This window comes from Penicillium angulare, assembly GCF_028827245.1.
Source record: "Penicillium angulare strain IBT 27051 chromosome Unknown utg000007l_segment0_segment0, whole genome shotgun sequence".
Lineage (NCBI taxonomy): Eukaryota > Fungi > Ascomycota > Eurotiomycetes > Eurotiales > Aspergillaceae > Penicillium > Penicillium angulare.
Genome location: NW_026623166.1, coordinates 59,953 through 81,545, shown reverse-complemented (window position 1 = coordinate 81,545; position 21,593 = coordinate 59,953). Strand labels below are relative to the sequence as shown.

The 21,593-nt window shown below is 47.8% G+C and overlaps 9 protein-coding genes across 9 annotated transcripts; 2 read left to right on the top strand and 7 right to left on the bottom strand.

The window, feature by feature from the left end:
* Positions 1–131: 131 nt before the first annotated feature.
* N7478_009289 (uncharacterized protein) lies at positions 132–1,679 on the bottom strand (the record flags this gene model as incomplete). Its single annotated transcript, XM_056925503.1, has 4 exons — positions 132–209; positions 265–462; positions 514–889; positions 946–1,679. The coding sequence occupies 4 exons, from the start codon at positions 1,677–1,679 to the stop codon at positions 132–134; spliced, it is 1,386 nt and encodes a 461-aa protein (XP_056774873.1).
* A 569-nt stretch (positions 1,680–2,248) lies between these two features.
* On the bottom strand, positions 2,249–3,534 carry N7478_009288 (threonine aldolase GLY1; the record flags this gene model as incomplete). Its single annotated transcript, XM_056925502.1, has 3 exons — positions 2,249–2,359; positions 2,435–3,375; positions 3,438–3,534. The coding sequence occupies 3 exons, from the start codon at positions 3,532–3,534 to the stop codon at positions 2,249–2,251; spliced, it is 1,149 nt and encodes a 382-aa protein (XP_056774872.1).
* A 685-nt stretch (positions 3,535–4,219) lies between these two features.
* On the bottom strand, positions 4,220–5,965 carry N7478_009287 (RNA methyltransferase, TrmH family; the record flags this gene model as incomplete). Its single annotated transcript, XM_056925501.1, has 1 exon — positions 4,220–5,965. One exon carries the CDS (start codon positions 5,963–5,965, stop codon positions 4,220–4,222), a length of 1,746 nt encoding a protein of 581 aa, XP_056774871.1.
* A 249-nt stretch (positions 5,966–6,214) lies between these two features.
* N7478_009286 (uncharacterized protein) lies at positions 6,215–7,929 on the top strand (the record flags this gene model as incomplete). Its single annotated transcript, XM_056925500.1, has 2 exons — positions 6,215–6,495; positions 6,558–7,929. The coding sequence occupies 2 exons, from the start codon at positions 6,215–6,217 to the stop codon at positions 7,927–7,929; spliced, it is 1,653 nt and encodes a 550-aa protein (XP_056774870.1).
* Positions 7,930–8,209: 280 nt separating this feature from the next.
* N7478_009285 (uncharacterized protein) lies at positions 8,210–9,671 on the bottom strand (the record flags this gene model as incomplete). Its single annotated transcript, XM_056925499.1, has 4 exons — positions 8,210–9,001; positions 9,066–9,326; positions 9,388–9,485; positions 9,539–9,671. The coding sequence occupies 4 exons, from the start codon at positions 9,669–9,671 to the stop codon at positions 8,210–8,212; spliced, it is 1,284 nt and encodes a 427-aa protein (XP_056774869.1).
* A 628-nt stretch (positions 9,672–10,299) lies between these two features.
* N7478_009284 (F-box protein) lies at positions 10,300–12,265 on the bottom strand (the record flags this gene model as incomplete). Its single annotated transcript, XM_056925498.1, has 2 exons — positions 10,300–10,722; positions 10,799–12,265. The coding sequence occupies 2 exons, from the start codon at positions 12,263–12,265 to the stop codon at positions 10,300–10,302; spliced, it is 1,890 nt and encodes a 629-aa protein (XP_056774868.1).
* Positions 12,266–14,314: 2,049 nt separating this feature from the next.
* On the top strand, positions 14,315–15,631 carry N7478_009283 (putative sulfate/molybdate transporter; the record flags this gene model as incomplete). The annotated part of the gene is made up of 1 exon (XM_056925497.1): positions 14,315–15,631. The coding sequence occupies one exon, from the start codon at positions 14,315–14,317 to the stop codon at positions 15,629–15,631; it is 1,317 nt and encodes a 438-aa protein (XP_056774867.1).
* A 252-nt stretch (positions 15,632–15,883) lies between these two features.
* N7478_009282 (transcription factor domain-containing protein) lies at positions 15,884–18,057 on the bottom strand (the record flags this gene model as incomplete). The annotated part of the gene is made up of 2 exons (XM_056925496.1): positions 15,884–17,245; positions 17,320–18,057. 2 exons carry the CDS (start codon positions 18,055–18,057, stop codon positions 15,884–15,886), a joined length of 2,100 nt encoding a protein of 699 aa, XP_056774866.1.
* Positions 18,058–18,856: 799 nt separating this feature from the next.
* On the bottom strand, positions 18,857–21,204 carry N7478_009281 (transcription factor domain-containing protein; the record flags this gene model as incomplete). The annotated part of the gene is made up of 5 exons (XM_056925495.1): positions 18,857–18,990; positions 19,046–19,803; positions 19,861–20,813; positions 20,874–21,083; positions 21,136–21,204. 5 exons carry the CDS (start codon positions 21,202–21,204, stop codon positions 18,857–18,859), a joined length of 2,124 nt encoding a protein of 707 aa, XP_056774865.1.
* Between the last annotated feature and the right edge of the window lie 389 nt (positions 21,205–21,593).

Sequence of the window (21,593 nt, the reverse complement as noted above, 5' to 3'; positions counted from 1 at the left end):
GACCATGAGTTATTGCTGTAGTTCAGAATTCGATCTGTGGGTGTTCTGGGTACATGAAAAAGTCATATATGTACAAAGTGTACCCCTTCTCCACCGCATGTCATTGTGCATTTTCAAATTGTTTTGTTGCATTATAAGCTCAATGTGGCTCGTGCCTCTCGCAATTCAGATTCCGATGGCATATTGACGATCGCAAGGTACAATGCCTTCTGTGATTGAAGTTAGATTCTTGTTTTCAGGAAGCACTAAAAGGTATAGCCTTACTGATTCTAGCATTTTGGAGCCCGCTTGGATCGCTTTATGAACAATACTGTCATTTTCACCTTCATCTCTGGAGATAACTCCACCGGTAAGAAGTGCAAAAAGGTCACCACTGCAAGCTGGGTGATTAGGATCGGCATAACGTGATGCAAAAGTTGGCTTGGGTCGTTGATTCAAATAGCTATTCGGGTTCTCCGCTTCCTTTGAGAGGGTTAGTTCGGCTTTGGCTCAATGAAACGGACGGCTACTCACAAAAGAAGCTTGGGCTCGCTTGTCCAAATAGTTTTGGATAAAATCTCTTTTCTTTTTCGCCTTAGCAAACTTGGCTTCGAGATCTGGCTGGTCGCCAATCTCTTCTGGACTGGGGAAGACTAGTTGTGCAACTTCTGGGAACACATTTCCGTATGTCTTTCCATTAGATGTTTTGAACTTGTGTCGCAGATTGCCTAAAACGTTGGATCCAAGCACAGTAGAGTCATTTCCCTGGGTCGCTTTTGCGATAGTGGACTGGAGATCCATTGTCATCGCGGGGACATCTGGGTTTTCCGGATACCAAGTCATGACGAGACAGTATAATCCTCGTGGTTTGAAGAATTCTTCGTTGGCCTGGTCAAAGAAGTTGTTTGTCCTGTGTATTTTGCGTAAGTCTCATTATTCATGCAGTGGTAGCCAGTTGATGTTTACCTTCGACGACCATCCGCCGCAATTGACAAGTTTGCAATCTGATGAATGGCAATTCCCACGACAATAGAAAAAGCTGATGGGATAGCGTGTCCAGCGATAGCTGCCAAGTTGATGGCTTGCAACCAGCGGTGGGCTCGGCACCCTTTCTCGGCGGTGTTCAGGAAATCGATGAACATCTTCTGATCGACACCACAAGGATCAAGATCGGGGGCATATGCTCGAACAAACCCACGGTCGCGATTCTTAGGTCTACGCTGAGGGAGAAGCACCGGTGCGGGTAACCGACAGACGACTTCTGGCAAAGTGCATTCCGCGGGTATAGGGTATTGGCTTGCAAAACTTGTTGCCAATGCTGTTTCATCTATCCTCTCGCTTTCCGGTACCAGTGTTGTCTCGCTTCCCTGATTGTGTACTGACGGGTGGAACGCTCGACTAGCTTGGAGCTCCGCGAGCCGATGTGTGTCCACCTGTCCGGGTGCTTCAAGTTCGGCGATCGGAACTGTTTGATTCGCATCTAATTCCAATATCTCATGCGAGTCTAACTCGAATTGTGTTTCTGTTGGTTGTGTTTGGGGGTATATAACAGTATCACTGGATGTATTCGTCGAGTTGTATGCGCATGCATCCTCTCGAGCCTGCTGTGCCTTTTTAGCCTTTCGGGCGGCAATGCCTTCCGATGCTAGCCCAATGCCTGCAGCAACGCCTTTGATAAGATGGGCTGTAACGAGGCCCATTTTCAACGTAGTTTGATGAAGGTAACGAGATCACTGAAAGAGAAGACGAAGAAACTGGATCTTCGCTTCAACTGTGGACATCTTGCTCATACTTATAGGTTCGGCAAAATCGTTTCCTGGTCAAGATCTTCATTGTGGACTTGGTTTATTTCAGGATTATAGTCGAAATCAGCCTCTGAAGCTCGAACACATGAGATAGTGGAGTGGGGGATAAACTTAAAGTTGTAAGGCTCGCGCATGCTATTTTCTGGGCTGAAGCATTAGTATCATTTCCTCGGTATTTAGTGGATCTGAAGGACCAATGGAGATTTCTATTCATAAATCGCGGGCCAGACGGGACATTGACTCCACACGGAGTGGATGCATGAAGGTCCCCGAGCGCCAATGGTATCGTCAAGTCGCTGACATTACCACATTGGGGATAGCATGGCTCGTGCCGAATTGTGGACTTGGTTCAATCTGTTTATCGGGAGGATGCATATCTTCACTGTTGAAACAATTTCTATAAATGCGTAGACTTCATTTCTATGTATAGACACCACTCATCAGGGCGCAGGGGTCATCTGTCTTCATGCTTTGCTGCTGCCATAGGGTTTACTCTGATCCTCACTGCGCTGGTAAGTCCCTTTCATGGCAGTATCAAACACTTCCTCGACGCGCGCAATTGCTTCCTCCGAGACCTCTGTAGTATGTTAGAATTTTCCAGGCGAAAATGGCAAATAAAGCATTGATGATATCTTACGGTAGTGAATTACCATGCGTCCTCCAAGTAGCTTTAGTCCTACCTCCTGGCCAATGACCGCAAGATCGTTGGGTCCTACCCCAGACGCTTCAAGGTCCAACCACACCATGTTGGTGTGCACTGGATACTGCAACTTACCACCGCGGCTGGTCCACATTTCTGCAATGCGCTTAGCTTTCGTGTGGGTCGAAGGAAGAAGGCCGGTTTTGCCGTGAGGATCCGTTCCGAAAGTTTCATCTAAGGCTATCCTAGCCGCGGCGGAAAAAACGCCAGTCTGACGCGCACCACCGCCAATAGATTTGCGGAACCACCGAGCTTTCTTAATAAATGCCTTGGAGCCAATAATGATGCTTCCGATTGGAGCGCCTAACCCCTTCGAGAAGCACAAGCTAACACTATCAAAGAGGCTAGTATAGTCGGACAGACTACCAGCCCCCGACACAACCGCCTCCCAGAGTCTTGCACCATCCAGGTGTACCTTGATATCATGCGAGTGTGCCCATTCGACAATTCTCCGAGCTTCTGCCAGAGGCATCACCATGCCGTCCAAGGTGTTTTCCAAACTGATCAGCTTTGTTGGGCAATGGTGAATGTTATCGTCGAGCACGGCGTACTTTTGGACATCTTCCAAGGTCAGATGAATTCCGTTTTTCGGCACCACTGTTTGAACTGTGGCCCCTGTCCAAGCACTGACACCACCAGCCTCGTAGCAAATTATGTGTGCCCGATGGTCGCACAGAACAGCATGTGGGGGCTGAGCCAGGTGGGAGCGAATAGCCACTTGATTGCCCATGGTCCCTGATAGCACCAACAGCGCATCTTCGTGCTGGGTTCTTTGGGCAACATAACTCTGGAGCTCGTTGGTGGTCGGGTCCTCGTTGAATACATCATCAAGTAATGTCGTTTGACAGATCGCATTGAGCATGGACGGGGTGGGTTTCGTCATCGTATCGCCTATGTACACATGGTCAGCTATACTGTTCCCTTCGCAGCATGACTTTTAGACCAAACTGTACTTCTCAGGTCGAATTCCGCGGCACCTGCGCCATACCAGCTAGTCTGGCCATTGACTGCCGAGGCACTGGCCATTGCTTCGGTTGAAAGATGAGCCATTCTAACTTTGAGAACGATCGAATGGTACTTGGGTAGCGAGGGGGATCTCAAAGCCACGCATGGGCGATTAAATGTGCGGAGAATTCGACTCATGTCACTTGTCAACAAAGTTCCCGCAATGTTGCATCGCGGAAGAAACGCGGGGAAGCGGTGGGTGTCACATGATATCTAAACGAGGAGCTAAACAGCGTAAATTAAGTGCCGCCGCAGACCAGTAGTAAATTATCCAAAAATTGTCTTTCTTTTTCAGGGGCAGTGATGTTAGCTTCAGATCATGCCTAGAGGGTGGCGTGATATGTATGACCATGATGACGAGCATTGGCGGTGAGACTGATCTCCGAGGTTGCGGTATAGGTATACAATCTATGACCTAGTAGGGACTTCGAGTGGAGTGGATGAAAGTGCATGTTGAACCCTCCAAGGGGAGATAGCTTGAAGCTATCAATGAAACTCTGATGTGAGGCCTCGAGACAAATATGGTATTGGTTTCAGAGATATCTAAGCGATCCCTTTTTAGTAGCCAAAGACAGAAGAGGAGGCATTATAGGACGAAGCAAGTGATAGGTAGATTATTGAGGTTGTTCGTTTGTAGAGATTAAGAACAACAGTTAATATACAAATAGATGTCATACTACACAGAGACATCTTGGAGAAAGTCCATCAAAACGGATATAATACAATGAGATCACCACATCTTCGAGTTCTGCTTGGCGGCCCTTTTCGTTGGTTCTGAAACTAAAAGAGGCGTACGCAAGAACATCTCCATCAACAAGGCAGAAGCCACGCTGACATTCAAGCTATCGATTCGGGCTGGATCAGACTGGACGCCAAGCTCATTGCCATGACGGGCACCGGCGATGCTGACGATCGCATCAGCATGCGACTTAATATGCGCACTGAGTCCAGAGCCTTCACTGCCCATCATGAGTACGCTGGGAGCTTGCGTAGCCAGAAGGCTGCCGCTATTGGATTCATCACCAGGCTCTGCACGGCTAAGGGATGTAGCTCCCGGGCCCGGCGCATCGGCCGCGTAAAATTTCCATCCGTTGGCTTGTGATCGTTGAATAAAGTCGACTTCATTCCTGACATGAAGAAGAGTCATGTTTTCAGCCGCACCAGCAGATGCTTTGATTGTAATGGGTGACAGTGGCGCGGAGTTGCGGCCGGCAAGAATAATCGCGTCGATTCCAAGATAGTAGGCGGACCTTATTATGGCACCCATGTTACCAGTGTCGACAATTCCATCCAGAAGCAGTGCCACAGGGAAACGTGAAGCCTTTTCTCCCCCTGATGATACAGGAGCCTGAATTACTGCAAGCTGGTTATTTGTACCGTTGACGGCCGCCTCTTCTCGCGTTTGCGGTGCCAATTCCACGCTGAAATGCTCATCGGTCGCCGCCTGGACTGGGTTCAAGGCGCGCACAGGCAACTTGGGCAAAGGCGAGGCCTCCAAGATGCATCCATTGTGCGGTCGGCCGGCACTCATTTTGTCCATGAGTCTATCCCATCCAGCGAAAGCTAGTTTGATCGCAATGTTCTTGGTCAGGGCCAGCTTACGGAGAGCCATTTTGGCTGGACTTAGCTCCTCTCCCGCCCCCTGGTAGACATAAAGCTTATAGATCTGTCGCCGACTACACCGAAGTGCAGCTTCTACTGCACTTGTGCCGTAAATGAACTCCGAGGCAGGGGTTGTATAGGGAATGGAGTCTGGAACCTTGACATTGCCCTTCACGCGCTCTGGCATAGTTTCTGTAATCCGATGTGCTCGAGATCTTGAGTTAGGCGATTTCGGTTTATCGTAGGTCGGCTTGCTACTCCAATTTTCGTCTCTAGGTCTACTAGATTGCCATCGAGGGTTGTCCTCGCGGGGATTAGATTCCCATCGAGGCTTGTCTTCACGGGGACTAGATTGCCATCGAGGTTTGTCCTCGCGGGGATTAGATTCCCATCGAGGCTTGTCTTCACGGGGACTAGATTGCCATCGAGGTTTATCCTCGCGGGGATTAGATTCCCATCGAGGCTTGTCTTCACGGGGACTAGATTGCCATCGAGGTTTGTCTTCACGGGGGCTAGATTCCCATCGAGATTGGTGTTCACGGGGAAGAGCTCTGAAATTGCCGCTCCGTATGAACTCATTCTGATCAAAGTGGCTGTCGGACTTGTATCGATCTTCCCTAGGTTTTCTGTATTGTCTGGGTTCGCGATCTGAATTGGATTTCGAGAAAGGGGGTTGCGCGTCCTCGCGACGTGGCCTTGAGCGACGGTCAGTATTCTCCAAGTCTTTCTGGGCCGATGGTCGAGGTTGAGATCGTCGAATGCCACGACCGATCGCAGAATTGAGCGAAGCTTGTCGTATTGTTGTGCATTGCGACTGCTTTAGGGTATAAAATACAGGCGCACCTGCCACTGATCGTGAAATCCAGCGGTGCATTTTAGTGTGAGACGAGCTTTGATGCTCGATGTCTCTTCCTGTTCCTGTTGTGTTTTTTTGCCGTCGATAAAACACGAGCGTTATCGATAAGAGCGGAACAAGGTAAATCCGGATATTGGGTTCTGGAGCGATGACTAAGCTTTGTAGCCGTGTCCCGCATTTACTTGCGCTTCTTACATCTCGTGTTGCTTGGCTTTGACTTCTCACTGTCATCGGAGCTTGTTCTCTCTAATGCTCGTTGGACCCGTCATGGAGTTCGCTAGTCTAACACGACCGGCGATTCTATGTCAATGTTCAAGGTGCTCCAGTTCGTTAGCGGTTCTGGAGAATGAATGGGCAAAATTATCAAATGCCTATTCTCTTGCGACAGCATGGTTGAGTGTCAACTTCAACCGTATCTCCGTCTCTTCGGAGAGCAAGCAGATCCCTCCGACTCCAGATATGCATCTTTTACGGGGACGAACGACTCAGGAGGTCACTTGCAAACTATGTCAACAGAAGTTAGGTGCACTTTGCACCCTGGACAACGGGTAGGTGGTATGATCTTTAGCTACGAACCACGAACTGATGCGCTGACTGGACTGTGTTTCAGACCGAACATTTTTTGGAAGATGTCCAGAGTCGCATTTAGAGAAGTCGTGACGATGCGAACCGCGGAACCTGTTTTCAAAGAAGGCGCCCTTGAACGATACCTCTGCCCCGCTCCGAAAGAAATCCCTGGTCGAGATCGCACCTCCATTCATGATGGCGCGTTGGTACCTAAGAGCGGGTCCGATCCTGCCTCATTCGATTCGACCATGCAACAACACATGCAACATCAGGGTCGAAGTATTGATCAGATCTCGAATTCGGTGAACCATTTACAAGACACAATGACCGACCTCAAACACTCTTTTACTGCCATGCGTATCGAGCTCAACGGACCTAGCCATCACCTAGGCGAAAATGGAAACCTCAACAGCCATGGATTCGACATGATTGCGACCGTATTGAAGGAACTCAAGTCAAAATCGGACGAAATCGAGAAATTGAAACTAGAGATCGAGGCTTTGAAGTTGAAAAATAGATTTATGGAGGAGCGCAAGCCAAGCAATAGTGATTATCTGTCCACAATGAACGGATCGCTCCCTGAGGTGAAGAGTCCTGGTTTGCTCCAGGCTGGAAGAAAACGTGCATGGCCTGACGCGTTTTCCAACGATGGAGCACGCACGGTCGCTGACTCGTTTGGCGAAGAAGACTCGATTGAAGATTTGACCTTGACCAACAACCCACCAACTTACTTGGTTAGCCTTCCAATCAGTGAATCACATGCGATCACCAACGGGCAAAATCAACCACAGACCACACCCGACTCTTCAAACTTTCTTACCGACAATAATGAGCAGCGCCTAAAACCAGATGATACCAATCATGCAAATGGGTTTTCACAAACAAGTCCGTCTAAGCGCTTGCGGCTCACAGAGACAGCAGCGGAAGAAACGCCTCAAGAATTACCTCGGGAGAAAAAGCGACAGGCGCGATCACGGCAGTCCGACACCCAATCCGCAAAACCCAACCTTTCTCAGACACCAAAAAATCCTCCGGCGGGCTCGGGGGAAGGTGTAGAATCTAACCCTCCCGTTCAAGTTCCCTTATCCAACCACACTACCAATTCTCAACCAGCTCGCCGCGGTCGCCCTCGACGAAGTACTCGTTCACATTCAACAGGGCCAACAGAAGCCAAGAAATCCCAAACAGCGAAGACCGATTCTTCTACTCAAGACTCTACCAAGAACCAGTCAAATGGAGACCGGAGATCATCTAAGAAAGATACCACGAAGGGGAACAATGCGGATGATAGTGCTTCTGAAAATCCAACGATGAGCGCGGAGGAAAAGCGCAAGGCTAAAGTCGCGGCGCGGGACGTCATGACTCGAGTGGCTATGCAGCGCGAAGAAGCTATGGAAACTGATGAGATTCGATGATTTCGGTCGATGTGCGAGTGGGCAGGCCGTGAATTATACCTATATCCCTAGAATATTGTACAACATCCAAAGATTTGAGTGGCACATGGTCCATAAATAGGTCATGTACTCAATCAACCAAACAAGTTTCAAACTCAATAACCAGTGAATATCCCTAATAAGCCGTAAATCCGAAGACAGAAGAGAGTAACGAAAAGTAAAATCTCCATCTATATTGTTCTAATCTAAACATCAAATTCTATACGTAATCATTTTTTCATGCAGGGGATCTATGTGTGCTTTAAGAGCGCACTGTAGACCTTGCAATCACGCCTAAGCCACCTAGGAATGCAGAAACACCCGTAAACACAATCAAGGGTCCATATCCTGATCCATAAGCCTTAGCAGCGACGCCTTCCCAAGATTTATGGGCAAGAAGGGCCCCACTAAGCGGGCCACTGATAATATTCCCAATACCTCTTCCAGTTGAGAGCATCCCAAAGATAATGCTGGGATCTGTGTACACACTTTTCTTCTTGATCTCGTTAACAACAGCTGGCCAGGTTGAAGTAAAAGACCCAGCAAAAAGACCGTAGAAGATACAGAAGATGTACAGCGGAGCTAAGCTGTCTGCGAAGCCCCAAATAAAAAACACGGCAATGGTACTGCCTATTGTCGAGCCCAGGATACAAGTTGTAGCATGGTAGCGGTCAACCATTGAACCCATAATCACACAACCGAAGACAGAAGCAAGATTGAATACCATGACGGTCAACGTCGACTCGATTGAACTGGCTCCAAGGCTTTTAGCGTAGGTGGGGAGGTAAATTGTTGGAAGAAAGTATCCCATCGCTTCTAGGATGTTTCCTGATTCGTAGATGATGAATGTTGGATCTAAAAGGAATCGGAAGTCAAATGGCCGTGTGTGCGATGCACGAGAGATAGGGAGACGTGGACGAAGGTAGAATAGAAGGGGACCACCCATTACTAGGAGGACAATGGACCAGGCACGTAAAGCCGTCTTGTGACCGTATGTGTCTAGCATCCACTGCAGCACGACTGGCAGAATCACTCCTGATAGACCAGTCCCAGCCTGTTTGATGTTTAGTATTCACATCGTAATGAATATCGTTATTCGAGACCTTGGAACTACTTACCCACATGATTCCGAATGCAAGTCCCTTCCGGCGTACGAACCAGTCCTCCATGAAAACAATCGTCGGAGCATATGCTAGACTTGCGCCAATGCCATATGCAACACCTTGTGACAGTATCAGGCCAGTTGTGCTGGTTGCAAATGAGCTCAATGAAAGTGCCAGGCACATAATGATAAACCCAATAGGTGCTGCCCACAGCTTGAGGCGGGGAATTGCTTGTAGTAATAAGAATGCAACCGGTAGTAGCATGTAGGAGATACCCTAGTAGGGAGTCAGTTATGCTCTTGTCAGTGAAGAATTTATTCTTGAATAAATCACTGACCATTGCGCAGGTTCCGACCACAGCGATATCACCGGAGCTCTTGAATGGCTCGTGGGTGGTATAGTAATCCTGGAAGACGCCATAAGAGAATGTGAAACCTAAACCAGTCAGATCAACGCCCAACCTGTTTAAACAAGATTTCAACACGAACCCCAGATTAATCCTTCGATCATGAAGCATGCTGCTAAGAACAACCATGCTCGTTTGCCTGTATCCACTGGTGGCAAATTGATTTCATGGTGGTCAGCTATATCTTCTTGAGAAGATATTTCGAGACTGTCCATTTCAAGAATCAGTTGGCACAATTGATCCGGAATTTGTGAAATCGAATCTTAGATCGTAATAATGTATGAATTGGAGGTATATGGCAGTTAGATATCGAATGAAAATTCTCTTCGCGCCCTTTTCATGTCATGACCCATATATAGTGGGGCTCTCCGGAATTGGACCAGCGAAACATGGGGAGGGCTCGGGGAAGTATTTCTCTTGCATCAGATGACAAGTCATAGAATAATTCGCGAAGATAAAACCAACTTGGTAAATGTAAAAGTCCGAGTTCAAAACTAAAGTCGTTGTTTCTGTCTGGTTAATCCGTATGGCTTGTGGGAGCCATCTACAATCAAAGCTTGAAAAAGTATCCATGTCCAGTGCCTTGGGACTGTTGTCTATTGATGATTTCTGTTTTTCAACTTCACGTGTGTCTATGTCGTTATGGACTCAATTCCCAGTATCCTTTTTATCTTGAAAGTGGGAATGAGGTGATTTGCTGTGTGTACATGTGCATACTATGTGCTGTGTTGTGGTTAGTGAACGAGGCCCATTCTAATGCCAGGAAGGCAAGAGGGTTCAAGAGAATTCAAGTTGCTTAGCCAGGAGCGTTTCATCTTGAATCTCTTGTAACGTCGCCCAAAATCAAGTACCGGATACGAATGGACGTTCGTCCTCGCCATCATCATCACCTTCGCTGATATCCTCCCAGTCGCCGTCGATAACACCGTCGTTTTGCAACTCTGCCATCAGCAGCTCAGCACCTCCATCCTCCTCCTCCTCTTCTTCAAACTCATCCTGGAGCATACTAATCACCTCTAGCAAGCTGGCCTGGGAACGCCAGGCATCCTCGGCAAGGGCACGGTTGGGATCCGAAGCATCGTCATTTGTTGCTGCGGAATGGTCGGGGGTCGTATTATTGGAGTGTGAGTTTGAAATGGCGACTGAGTTGGGATTGAGGCTGACAATTCGAATGGCCTTGGTTGGGAAAATCCGAGTATGGTTTTCGTGTCGTTGTTGACTAACATCACCAGGAATGTTGGAGAGGGTTTGACGCCAGCCAAGAGTCTATGATCAGTAGTATTAGCTATTGTGGACCAGGGTTTCTGTGTATTTTCCCCCAATCGAATGTTTTGAGACGTACAGTGTATGTGGTCATGATGGCATCGTCACACAATGTCATGAAGCTGACAGGCACAGCAAGCTGGGGGGCAGAGCTTGTGGCTAGCGCGTAAGAAGCACGGAAAGGCGGTTTGGATGTTTGAATTTTGTTACGATCATCCAAGGCCACAATATAGATCCGGTCTTGAATTTCAAACATCACACGGTGGTTCCGTACTGCTAACCAACCGCCTAAGTCAAAGCTAGAGCCATCCGTTTCACACTCAATTATGGAAGTGTTAGCAGTGAAGGCAGTTTCTTCATGGATTGCTTTGCGCCAATTAGAGCAAACGAAGACTCGTCCAGCCCGAGAGAAGCCGACAAAAAGATCACCATCTAACATGCCTGCCCCCCATTCGTCTTCCCCGTGCCAGACGTGTTCTGGATCCGATGGAGCTGGAGAGAGCGGTCCGTCGAGAAGCTCCAGGGGTGTCAAGAAGTCTTTGCGAGGTGGCCCAGGAGGAAAAACGCGATGGGTAGGGCCATGTCTGGCCGCCCCAGCCAAGGCCGCGCTTGCTGACCGAGAAGATGGAGCTGGCGGGCGAATATGATATCTATTTGTGCAGCGAGATGGATGCAACGCACCCAAGTAGGAACCCGTGGCTTTGTTGTAAACATGATAGCCCTTTGCCCCGACAGAATATATTACTGCATCGTGACTCTGATCAAGATGACCAATAGCACCATTTTCAATACTCAAGTGTGTCTTCAATTGAGGGGGGCGTTGTGTCATGTCATATACGAAGCCCTGTCCTTGGTTCGAGACCACACATAGTGTGTCATAAGAGAGTTGAAATCCTCTCGTTTGGCAATCATGATGCAAAACAGCGATCCGTCGAAACTCTCCACGTGGTGCATCATCCACATCTGCCTGCCAAACCTCTACTGCGTCCCCTTCCCGATCAAACACAGCCATTCCGTCCTGATACTCCAGGTGGGCATATGGTCGGACGGCATAGTCATCTCGGTCCTCGGATGAAGGCATGCGCCACAAGATCCGACCGGTATCCATGTCCGTCACATTCAGTCCTCCGACATGGGAGGTAGAGACAAAGAAGCGACGTTTGAAGTCGGGCCGGAAGCGCCACACCGGATCATTGCCGACTTGAAGCACTGATTCTCGGGTGATCGGAGTGGAATCGGCCCAATTTTGGGCGAGGGCCGTTTGGCGCTTGCAAAACTCCTTCCATGATGCAGTGCCTTCGAAGGATTTCGAAAAGTTGTGAGCCTTTGACAAGAATGAGAGATCTCGAGGCGTATTGGGAGGAAGGGAGGTTCTAGCTTCGGAACTATAGATTGCGTCTTGGTGGGTGACATCGATAAACTCGTGCCAGGCTCTAGATGCCGAACTCAGGGCCGCGAGAGTGGAAATCGAGGCAAAGTCCAAAACTCGCAGGACAATTTCGGGTGGTAGAATGCTTAGTGGATCTTCTGCGGAGGTGACCGTCATATTCGAAAGAAGTTAGATGTGGAGGGGTATAAATTGCTGGAGTGAAAATCGTTCTGTTTCTGTTCAATGCGAGACACGACGTCATAGGGCTCTCACCGCTTAAGATAAGGGCTTGTCTTATCGATAAGGTAGCTTATGTAATCCTGAATCTAATTAGTTACAAACCTGAACATGCATTCATCAAACTGAATAACTATTAAATAAGGATATCTACTTAATTCAAAGTTTCAAGTCGCTTGGAGAACAAGTACTTACTCAGATTCAGATCTGGGTACACTGTTCTGGGGTATAACTCCCAGTAGTGGACGATATGATGTGGCTCTGGACGTTCAAGTAAGCATCTGTACACTTGCACCAATATATACATCCGTCAAATGAGTGAATATATTATTCGCGCCCTAAACCTTCACAAAGTAAGTAAATATGCTCTTTAGCAAATAAACTCTGACTGGTTGCATTTTTCAGCATTGAAAGATGTATCATAGAGACGAGATTCCAAACTTTGAAGGTCTTGAGTCTTGATTGGCTTTCCGGCAGTGTCACTCCCGCAACATCCTTTCTATACTAGTACTAGTAACAGTAACGACCTGTATGGAATAGTAGTATACAACGGTATTGGAGGCAGATCCTGGCCGTTCATATATCTCGGCTGAAGAGCCTAGCCACCTAGCCGTTTATATATAAGATCGTTAGTATCATACTGCGGACGGTATATATAGCACGTGACTGTCGCGTCTGGGAACTTGTATAAACGTCCCCGATACACCCCTGGGATCATTTATAATTTGTCCGACGAGCGGTCCAAAAGGTTCATGCCATAAGTTTTGTAACTAACATCTCAAAATGATGACTACTTTGAAAAAAGGGTTGACTCGGGTAAATTCTCGAGCTTGGCTCGGCAAATTCTTCGAACCTGTTTCATCAAGATCTCCCAACCCACACCAACCAACAGAAGAGCCAGACTTTTATTCTACTGGAGGCTTCCATCCCTATTCACTTGGAGACAGTTTCAACTCTGGCGCATACAAAGTGATGGGGAAACTAGGCTACGGGAAATATTCTACCATTTGGTTAGCTAGGGATTCGAAGTGAGCGTAACTAATTTCCCAAATTTGTCAAACATGCAACTTATCAAGTACTGAAGGGCTCAGGGATATGTGGCCCTCAAAATACTAAGAGCTGATTGATACGGTGGCTCACACGACATCTCCGAGCTAGAAATTCTCTCGAGATTATCCGATATTTATGGGAAAAGCAACCATGGAGGCCGACACTACGTGTTACCCCTTTTGGTTCGAATTGACAACACGTATGCTTTGTGTTCGACGTGTTGGGCCACCATTTGGATTTTCAAACCGCAAATTATGTAGATGGGAGATTGCCCCTCAAGGCAGTAAGAACTGTAGCGCGAGAGCTCCTACTGGGGTTGGATTCCCTCCACAGGGAGTGTGGAATTATTCATATCGGTACTGCGAATTGTTTTCTACTCACAATAATGGTGCTAATTATGGTCGATATACAGGTCTAAAACCTACGAATATACTACTCGAGCTGGAAGATCCGCAAGAAACTATTGGTAAGTATCTATTTGAAGTTCCTGAATGGGTCAGTAATGAATTTGGTATTACAGAGCCACTCAGAGAGGTCATCAGAACGCCGCTCATCTCGAAAATGCGTGAGCCGCACATCAGAATAGTTGACTTCGGTGTTGGTACGTATCACTCGTCTTGTTATTTTTCTAGGCGACACTAACACTGGCTGTAGCTTCGTGGTCAGACAATCATCTTTCGGATTTCGTTCAATCTCCAGCGTTACGAGCAAAGAGGAACATATAATAATTTCCTCTTGATCGACCTTGAACTAGATAAAACAGGTTTGTCCACGCGCCAACTGACGATAAGTGCGGGAAAGTGCGGGAAAGTGCGGGGCTGAGCGGAACTCGCCGATCTTGATAAGCTCCGCATGACCCAAGCTTGACCTCCCATCTTGTTCTTGTCCTTCCCAAGCTTCGTTTTACATCCAGTTCAAGTTTCCAACAAACTTTCGACAATGACAGCTCAGTCTCTACGAGAAATCACCGAGCACAATGTACGGACTTTCAAACGGAATTATGTATCCGAAATCTCCGGCTCTTTAGGCGACCTGGGAACCTTTTTGCCTCTCGCGATCGCCCTCGCTGTAAATGGCACTGTCTCGCTAGCGAGCACTCTCATCTTCTCCGGTGCTTATAATATTCTCACTGGTCTATTCTTTGGCATACCTCTTCCTGTTCAACCGATGAAGGCGATCGCTGCTGTGGCCATTGCTCGGAACTTTTCTAATGGCTCGATAGCTGCTGCGGGAATCTTTGTTGGCGCCTGCATCCTTGTTTTCAGTGTCACGGGGCTTTTGCGCTGGTTTGCGAACGTCATACCCATTCCTGTTATTAAAGGTATTCAGGTTGGTGCGGGATTGTCATTGGTAATCACGGCCTGTAGTGGTACGCTGGCTGGTCTGGGTTGGGTTACTCCATCATGGGCGGATAATAGGATCTGGGCAGTTGTGGCTTTCGTCGCTCTCACAATTACCAATATTTATCGTCGGGTTCCGTATGCCTTGGCGATTTTTGTGGTTGGTCTCTTGTTTGCCATTATTCGAACCGCGTTAGCTGGCCATTTGCCTGCATTCGAGACTTGGCACCCTTTCGTCGTACTGCCGACACTTCATCAATGGCGGATCGGAGCCATCGACGCTGGTATTGGCCAAATCCCTCTCACCACCCTCAATTCTATTGTTGCTGTCGTTCATCTCTCACACGATCTATTGCCAAATGTGAAGACCCCATCGATTACACATATCGGCCTCAGTGTTGCTGGTATGAACTTATTGGGCTGCTGGTTTGGTGCAATGCCGGTTTGTCATGGATCAGGTGGTCTAGCAGCTCAGTATAGATTCGGTGCACGGTCTGGAGCTAGTGTTATCTTTCTCGGCGTGCTGAAGCTCATTATTGGGTTCCTTTTTGGGGAGACGTTAGTCGATCTGCTGCAACGTTTCCCTGCTGCGTTCCTCGGTATCATGGTTATTGCAGCGGGTCTTGAGCTTTTAAGTGTTGGCGAGAGCCTTAATACCTCTGGAGCTCGTGACGTGGGTCAATCTGGAGGTGGTTTATTGGCAAATACAGAGCAGCACCTTGGCCCTGTGCTCACTGATGAAGAGCGCAAAAGACGATGGACGGTCATGATGGTTACTGTTGGCTTGCTGGTAGGATTCAAGAATGATGCCATTGGCTTTATTGCCGGTATACTTTGTCATTGTGCGTATGAGCTTCCGGTATGGTGGGAGAAAGCCCGAGCCCGCTGGTCGGAGGGCCGTCTTCGCCTTCGGTAGATCACGATGGATCATATACGAGAGCTCTGGAGCGAGAGTTACAAGGAAGACATTGAAAATTCTATGTCAGGGTATTGGTAAGTTATATACATGATGTTTGAATACATCAAGAATTTCGGGCTTCAAATATGTTTTCACTCAATGTATGCCGCGCTTTGTGGCTTTTCCAATCAATGGTCCAATCTGTGTTCCTGATAATTCATAGGTTGGATGCGTATATCTCGAAGTCTCGTGGAATCTAACCCCCACGGATCATAAAAGACCAGCCATAACGCGTGTTAAAGCTTCATCTTCTGCGTGAAAGGCTCCCAGAGCATTGGGCAATCGGCCGTTCTCACAATTTGCAACGTCATCATCCACCCCAGCTGAGAAATCAGTGCCTAACTGTGGATCAAAGTAAAAACCACCAGCTATCTCAAAAAAGCTACTGAGATCTTGGCATTCATTTGAGTCCGCATCAGGTGCTGTACCAGGTGACAAAGGCCAAAATGTTGCAGATGATTGCTGGGGAGTCAACAAACTGGGAGTTTGATCAAGGCTAGGTGCATTATGAGCCGATGGTGACTCGGTATAGGATGGAGTTGAATTCGAATCCCATTGAGTACCCGAGTTTAGATGTCTTGCCCGACTAGATAAAGCAGGATATGAATTAGTGGGTATATGCGGACGTGAGTTTCTACTCAAGGTCTCTTTATCTGGAACCAAGGATTGGCGACCTGACTTCATTTGCCAGTGTGCATTCAGCTGAATTCTCTTTAGACTGTGAATTATTTTTTGAAGACGTCGCGATGTGCGAGCACGGGTCGCTGAACGTCGGACCATGTCAACAGCCGTAAAGAACTCTGGACGACAGGCCTGGCTAAAGTGGGCAGGCGCATGTAACACAGCAAGAAACAAGGCAGCAAGAGCTGAGATCAAGAAGTAGTTGAAAGGTTCTGGGCGTTGAAAGTACATATTCGAGACCCGACTGAAATAATCGAGCATATGCACTGTACTCTTCGCTGTTTCCACTGCAGTAGAAGCCCCGGTAATGTCCTCTGCAATTCGCTCAGTGCTCAGAAGATTCTGTCGATAGACCAAGATCCGCAGTTGATTTGCCTGCAGGGCGAGAAGCACCTGTAGCATTATCGGTCGATCCGCATGTTCTGACCCTGCCGACGGTCGCCAAGAGGGGTCATATCTTAGTTCTTGAGGGATTGAATGTACCCATTGGTGTACCTGGGCATCAAGAATGGCGCATCTTTCTGAAGTCGCCTCCTTGGACCTACTTTGCCATCCAACAACCAGACCCCATATCTTTGTACTGAGCCGCGCATATGAAATCATGCAAGTTAAATAAGGTGTCGAATGGCCTGGCTCGGGCAAATTGGTGTCCATATCAGAGTCCTGGATAGCAAATGGAAGACCAGTCCCGAAGGACCATTTCCTATCCAGTACATAAATGCACCAAAATAGGCGGCTAGCCCATATCCATTCCAAGGCCCCGGGAAACACGCCCCCTGTCTTGTGCCATGTATCCTGGCAATGGAGACCGAGCTCCATACTCCCCCGGGCTGCCATTCCAGTCAATCGCCAGGCAATCACTTCATCGTCGCGATATGAATGAAAAATAGACTGTTCGTATCAGAAGGAAATATCATCATTGCGCATCAAAATAAATGTGCGCAATCAGCGGTTAAGCGACTTACCAACAAAGTCAAAATTAAAATCTCTTTCATATCGACCTCTGCTATCTTTAGGCGACTCGCAAACCGGTCTTCGACGCTATTTGCCAACTGTGCAGCACGTTCGCTTCGACCATGAGACTCAACGAGCAAAGCAGTGGCTAACAAAATCTTCAGAACCTGTATATCTCGTGCGTGGAACCAATTTTGATCAGAAGTTATGGGGACCGGACCGGAAACATGATCAATATCTGGATTATAGGTATGATGGAATTCCACGACGTACGTGCGCAAACTGGCCAGGTCAACACAAGGGTACATGATTCCAACTGTATCTTCGTAAACCTTGACCAAGCGTAAGATCTCTTCCAAACCCAATGACTGGAGAGGATCCATACCACTCATATCGTCTTGTTCGCCAGTCGGCGCGGGGCTCGGATTACCCGTTAAGAGGCCAAAATTCTCTTCCTCATCTTCCTCATCGTTCTGGCTAGGATCGTTCTCTTCGGAACAGGGCCGCGGTTGTTGGCTAAGCCCAAACTCTGCACTCGTTGGACCGACATATGTAGGTGATTTGGGGGCATTTAGGATTCGACTTAAGCTGCCTGCGGCGGCAGTCACACTGGCTGAGACTTTAGTCGAAGCAACGGGACTTTCGGACTCGAGTTCACGCAGGCGGTCCGCAATAGCGCGCATTTCCCGTTGCAAACTCTGAAGTTGGTCATCCACTGCTTCAAAACGCGAAGTTACACTGTGTTGCATGAGTCAGTTATATCTTGTGCGGGCGGGCTTTGACCCATGGAAGTAAACGTAGGATCCGCCCAACGTTCGGAAAGCTGCTCACCGATCATCCTTAGAATCATCCTCGTGCGTCGGTACAGCCGATCTATATGTGGCATATATACATCGTATTTCGTCACGGGCGCATCGAGTGCAAGTCTCTCCTCCACTGCATTTCAATTTGCGTCTTTTGCATTCATTGCTGGTGCCTGTTAGCATATCACGTTCGGCCGCTCGGAACCATACTGCCGAGCCGATCTGTATCGCTCACCAAGCAACTTGGGTATAATTTGATCGTTTTCTTGGTTTATCATAACTAAAATGGCCCCCGCGCTTGATTGGGCTGGGTGGCATGGTGTCGCTTAGTGGGATTCGTGGTGGCAGAGAGGAGTGAGAGTGTGAACGGAAAAGCGGAATTGTGTCGAGGCTTATCTCCACTGATAAGGGCCGGGTGGAGCACTATGTACATCTAAGCACGCGGTGGCGATCAGGGTCATTGCAAAACTTCTAGGACGAGGAAAACTCTGGTATTTTTTTAAAAAATGGTGTCTGGAAGTGGTCACTTTGAAGAATGATGGCAAATATGATTAGGGATCATGTCTTGGCGTAGTTGGTCGAAGAGAAAGGAATCCACAGCAGCATCATCAATATCATTCTATTATCGACTATGTAGTACTATGCCTGATACTAATATCTCCAAGTTAGGTAGAATAAAACCCAACCATGATAGATAAAAACAAGTTATACCGCTTCTTGTATAGTTGGCTGTCAGCGGTTGAGATCATAACTCCGGGAAAAGTGCCAGACTGTCAATTCCCCAGATCCATCCCTGCTCAGGAGCAAATCCACTCGCAGAGCCAGATATATCGGGAAACTGGGGTTCCGGTGGTGGATTGAGATAATTTCTCGACAGTTCTATAAGAATTTTAGTCTCTGTACTTACTGATTTAGGGTAAACTGTGCAACACACCTTGATCAAATTCATAGAGGGCCTGCGACATGACTGGGTCATCTATGTATATGACCGTGGGCTCCCCGGTTGGCTCTTTTGAAGTGTGAACCTGATCACGGTCATCAGAATTCTGTGCAAGAGACTCCCATCCGGGATCAGCGAGCGTGGGCACGATCTGTGATCCACGCAAAATCTCTTCTAGCTCTTTTTCCATGACTAACCTAGCCAGCCTCTCGAGGATTGCCAAGCCTTGTGTGGCCAGAGTAGAATTTGATTGTGATTTTAATTTTGATTGCATTCCCAATAACCGGCGTAAGCCTATCTTAGATTCAGGGGAATGTAAGCCTAAGGGCTCATTGCTGATCAAAATGCAAAGCATGACACCGGCCGTAAAAGTGTGAATCCCGATGAACGTTGCCGAATAAGTATAAGTCGCCAACGAAAATATTTTGGTCTTCTCGACCTTGGAAGTTTTCAAAGCGGCATCACGGCAGGATTGTAGAGCTAGACTCAGCGGGCCTTGGGCTTGGTTATGATTGTCTTGAGCTTCACGCATACCGAACGAAATTGACTTGTACGCCAACAATGGGCGATGAACAAGAATTCTAGCATTTTCATAAGCAAGCTCTAGAGCAAGGGCCTGCAATTGGTAAATGTGGGCCTCGAATCTGGGACCAGAAGCACCAATGTCCTGATCCATTTCATCTGCGGAGGAATATGTCATACTAACATCCAGGTCCTTGAGCTGTAAAGGACCGGGTATTTCTCTTCTCCAACTATTTAGTTGAGTATCAAAAGTTGCAGCTTTTTGACAGAGACTCGGGGGCCCGGACCTGCCTGAATGACGCTTGCCTTTTAGAGGGCCGAGTCTGTATAGATCGGTGAGAATACCCTTGACCAGGATTGATAGCTTAGACATTAAATATTTATAAGACAGAAGACTTGCTGGAAATTGATGGGTGTCGTCAAAAGACGCAGACGATTGTCCGGTAGCTGACTTAGCCAGCGGGTCTAGAAGCTCAACATCGCAATCCGAGTCGTTGATGTTATGTGGATATCCATACGACATAGAGCAAAAGGTTTCAATCTCGTAAATGGCCCACCAACAACGTTTCCGAGCCTCGTTCCGTCTGTGCATCTCAGGTGTCATAGGTGTTGTGGATGACACTTTTCGATGCAGATTCATAGCTTGGGCAACGCGTAGCCCACAGCCACAAACTGGCCACGCTAGCTCCGGACTTCCATGGTACAGATAGTAAGTTCCCAAAAGAATGCAGGTTTGAACTGACTCCAGAGACCTCAACGAAACAATATCAAGTATCTTGGCGCGGGTTGTGGACAGAATTTTCTCTTTGAGATTCACTGGGGATATTCCATGACCCTTCAAAAGCCTCTTTCTGTGTGTACCTGCGTATTGTAGTGCAATTGCAATTACGACAAGAAATGTACTGATGAACCCTGGATTTGGAAAGTGGTCAACCACTTGATCTCTTGGATAGTCATACATTCGTTGCCAGGTTTGTCGGAAATCGTCTTGATGAAAAATGAGCATGAACCAGTGCACGCGGTCAAAATATGTATCGACCAACAAAGCCGCTACTTGATGTGATGGGAATAGTGAAACTAGATCTTCCATAGTTGACCGTAACCATCGTGGTCGGGAGGCTATAGTAGCGGGGAGCGGGGAGCCAGGCGTCGGGCTAGTCGGCCCATTCAGTATCCCACCACCCGGTAAGGCAGTTGTCAATGATGTATCTGGGGTTGTAGAATCGTGTAAATGGAATGCCTGGCATAATATCAGCATGGTAATAGCGACACAAGTGTGGAGGGGGGTTAAGTAGCTTACCCCTTGTACCAGCGACATGGTAGAACTAGACCACGGCTGCTCGGAACTGCTAACATCTTCCGATAGCTCAACGCCGAATACAGGCTTGCGTTTGGGCGTTGATATTTCTCTCTCATTATTCTGTGGTGGTTGAACTGCTCGCCACTGGTCTGCTGTTTGGCATTCCACACCAGCACGAGCACATAGGGTGCAGGGGCGCTTAATGTCGCACTATCAGGGTTAGCACTGTTCCCGATCCGTGAACAATACAACTGGTGATTACCTTAAGCTTTTGTCGACGACACCTTTGACAAGCACTTCCAATCTTTGCCCGTTTACCCTGGGGAGCCATGGCGAATTCTCGAGTCGAATCGGAAAGGAGGTGAGAGTAGTTGGTCGGAACACCGGAATGTCAGCCTAAAAGGGAAATCTTTCCGGTGGAGCATGGAGGCGGGTCTTATACGTCACAGCGGCAGATTTGATACGCTTTTTGGGAATTGAACGGGAATTGAACGGGAATTTGACGAATCATAATAGAATTTGAATAATAATAATAATACGCTTTCTGCTTGCCATTCATAGTAACAACGGAAACCTATCCATGACTCCGGTGGAAGGACACTCAAGCTGGCGATTCGGAGTAGTTCTAGCCAATGCCGGCAAATAAATGAAGAACATGGTCCTATATAAATGCATGGATCTCAACAAGGTTCAGATCTCTAATTAATCATTTCAAAGAAT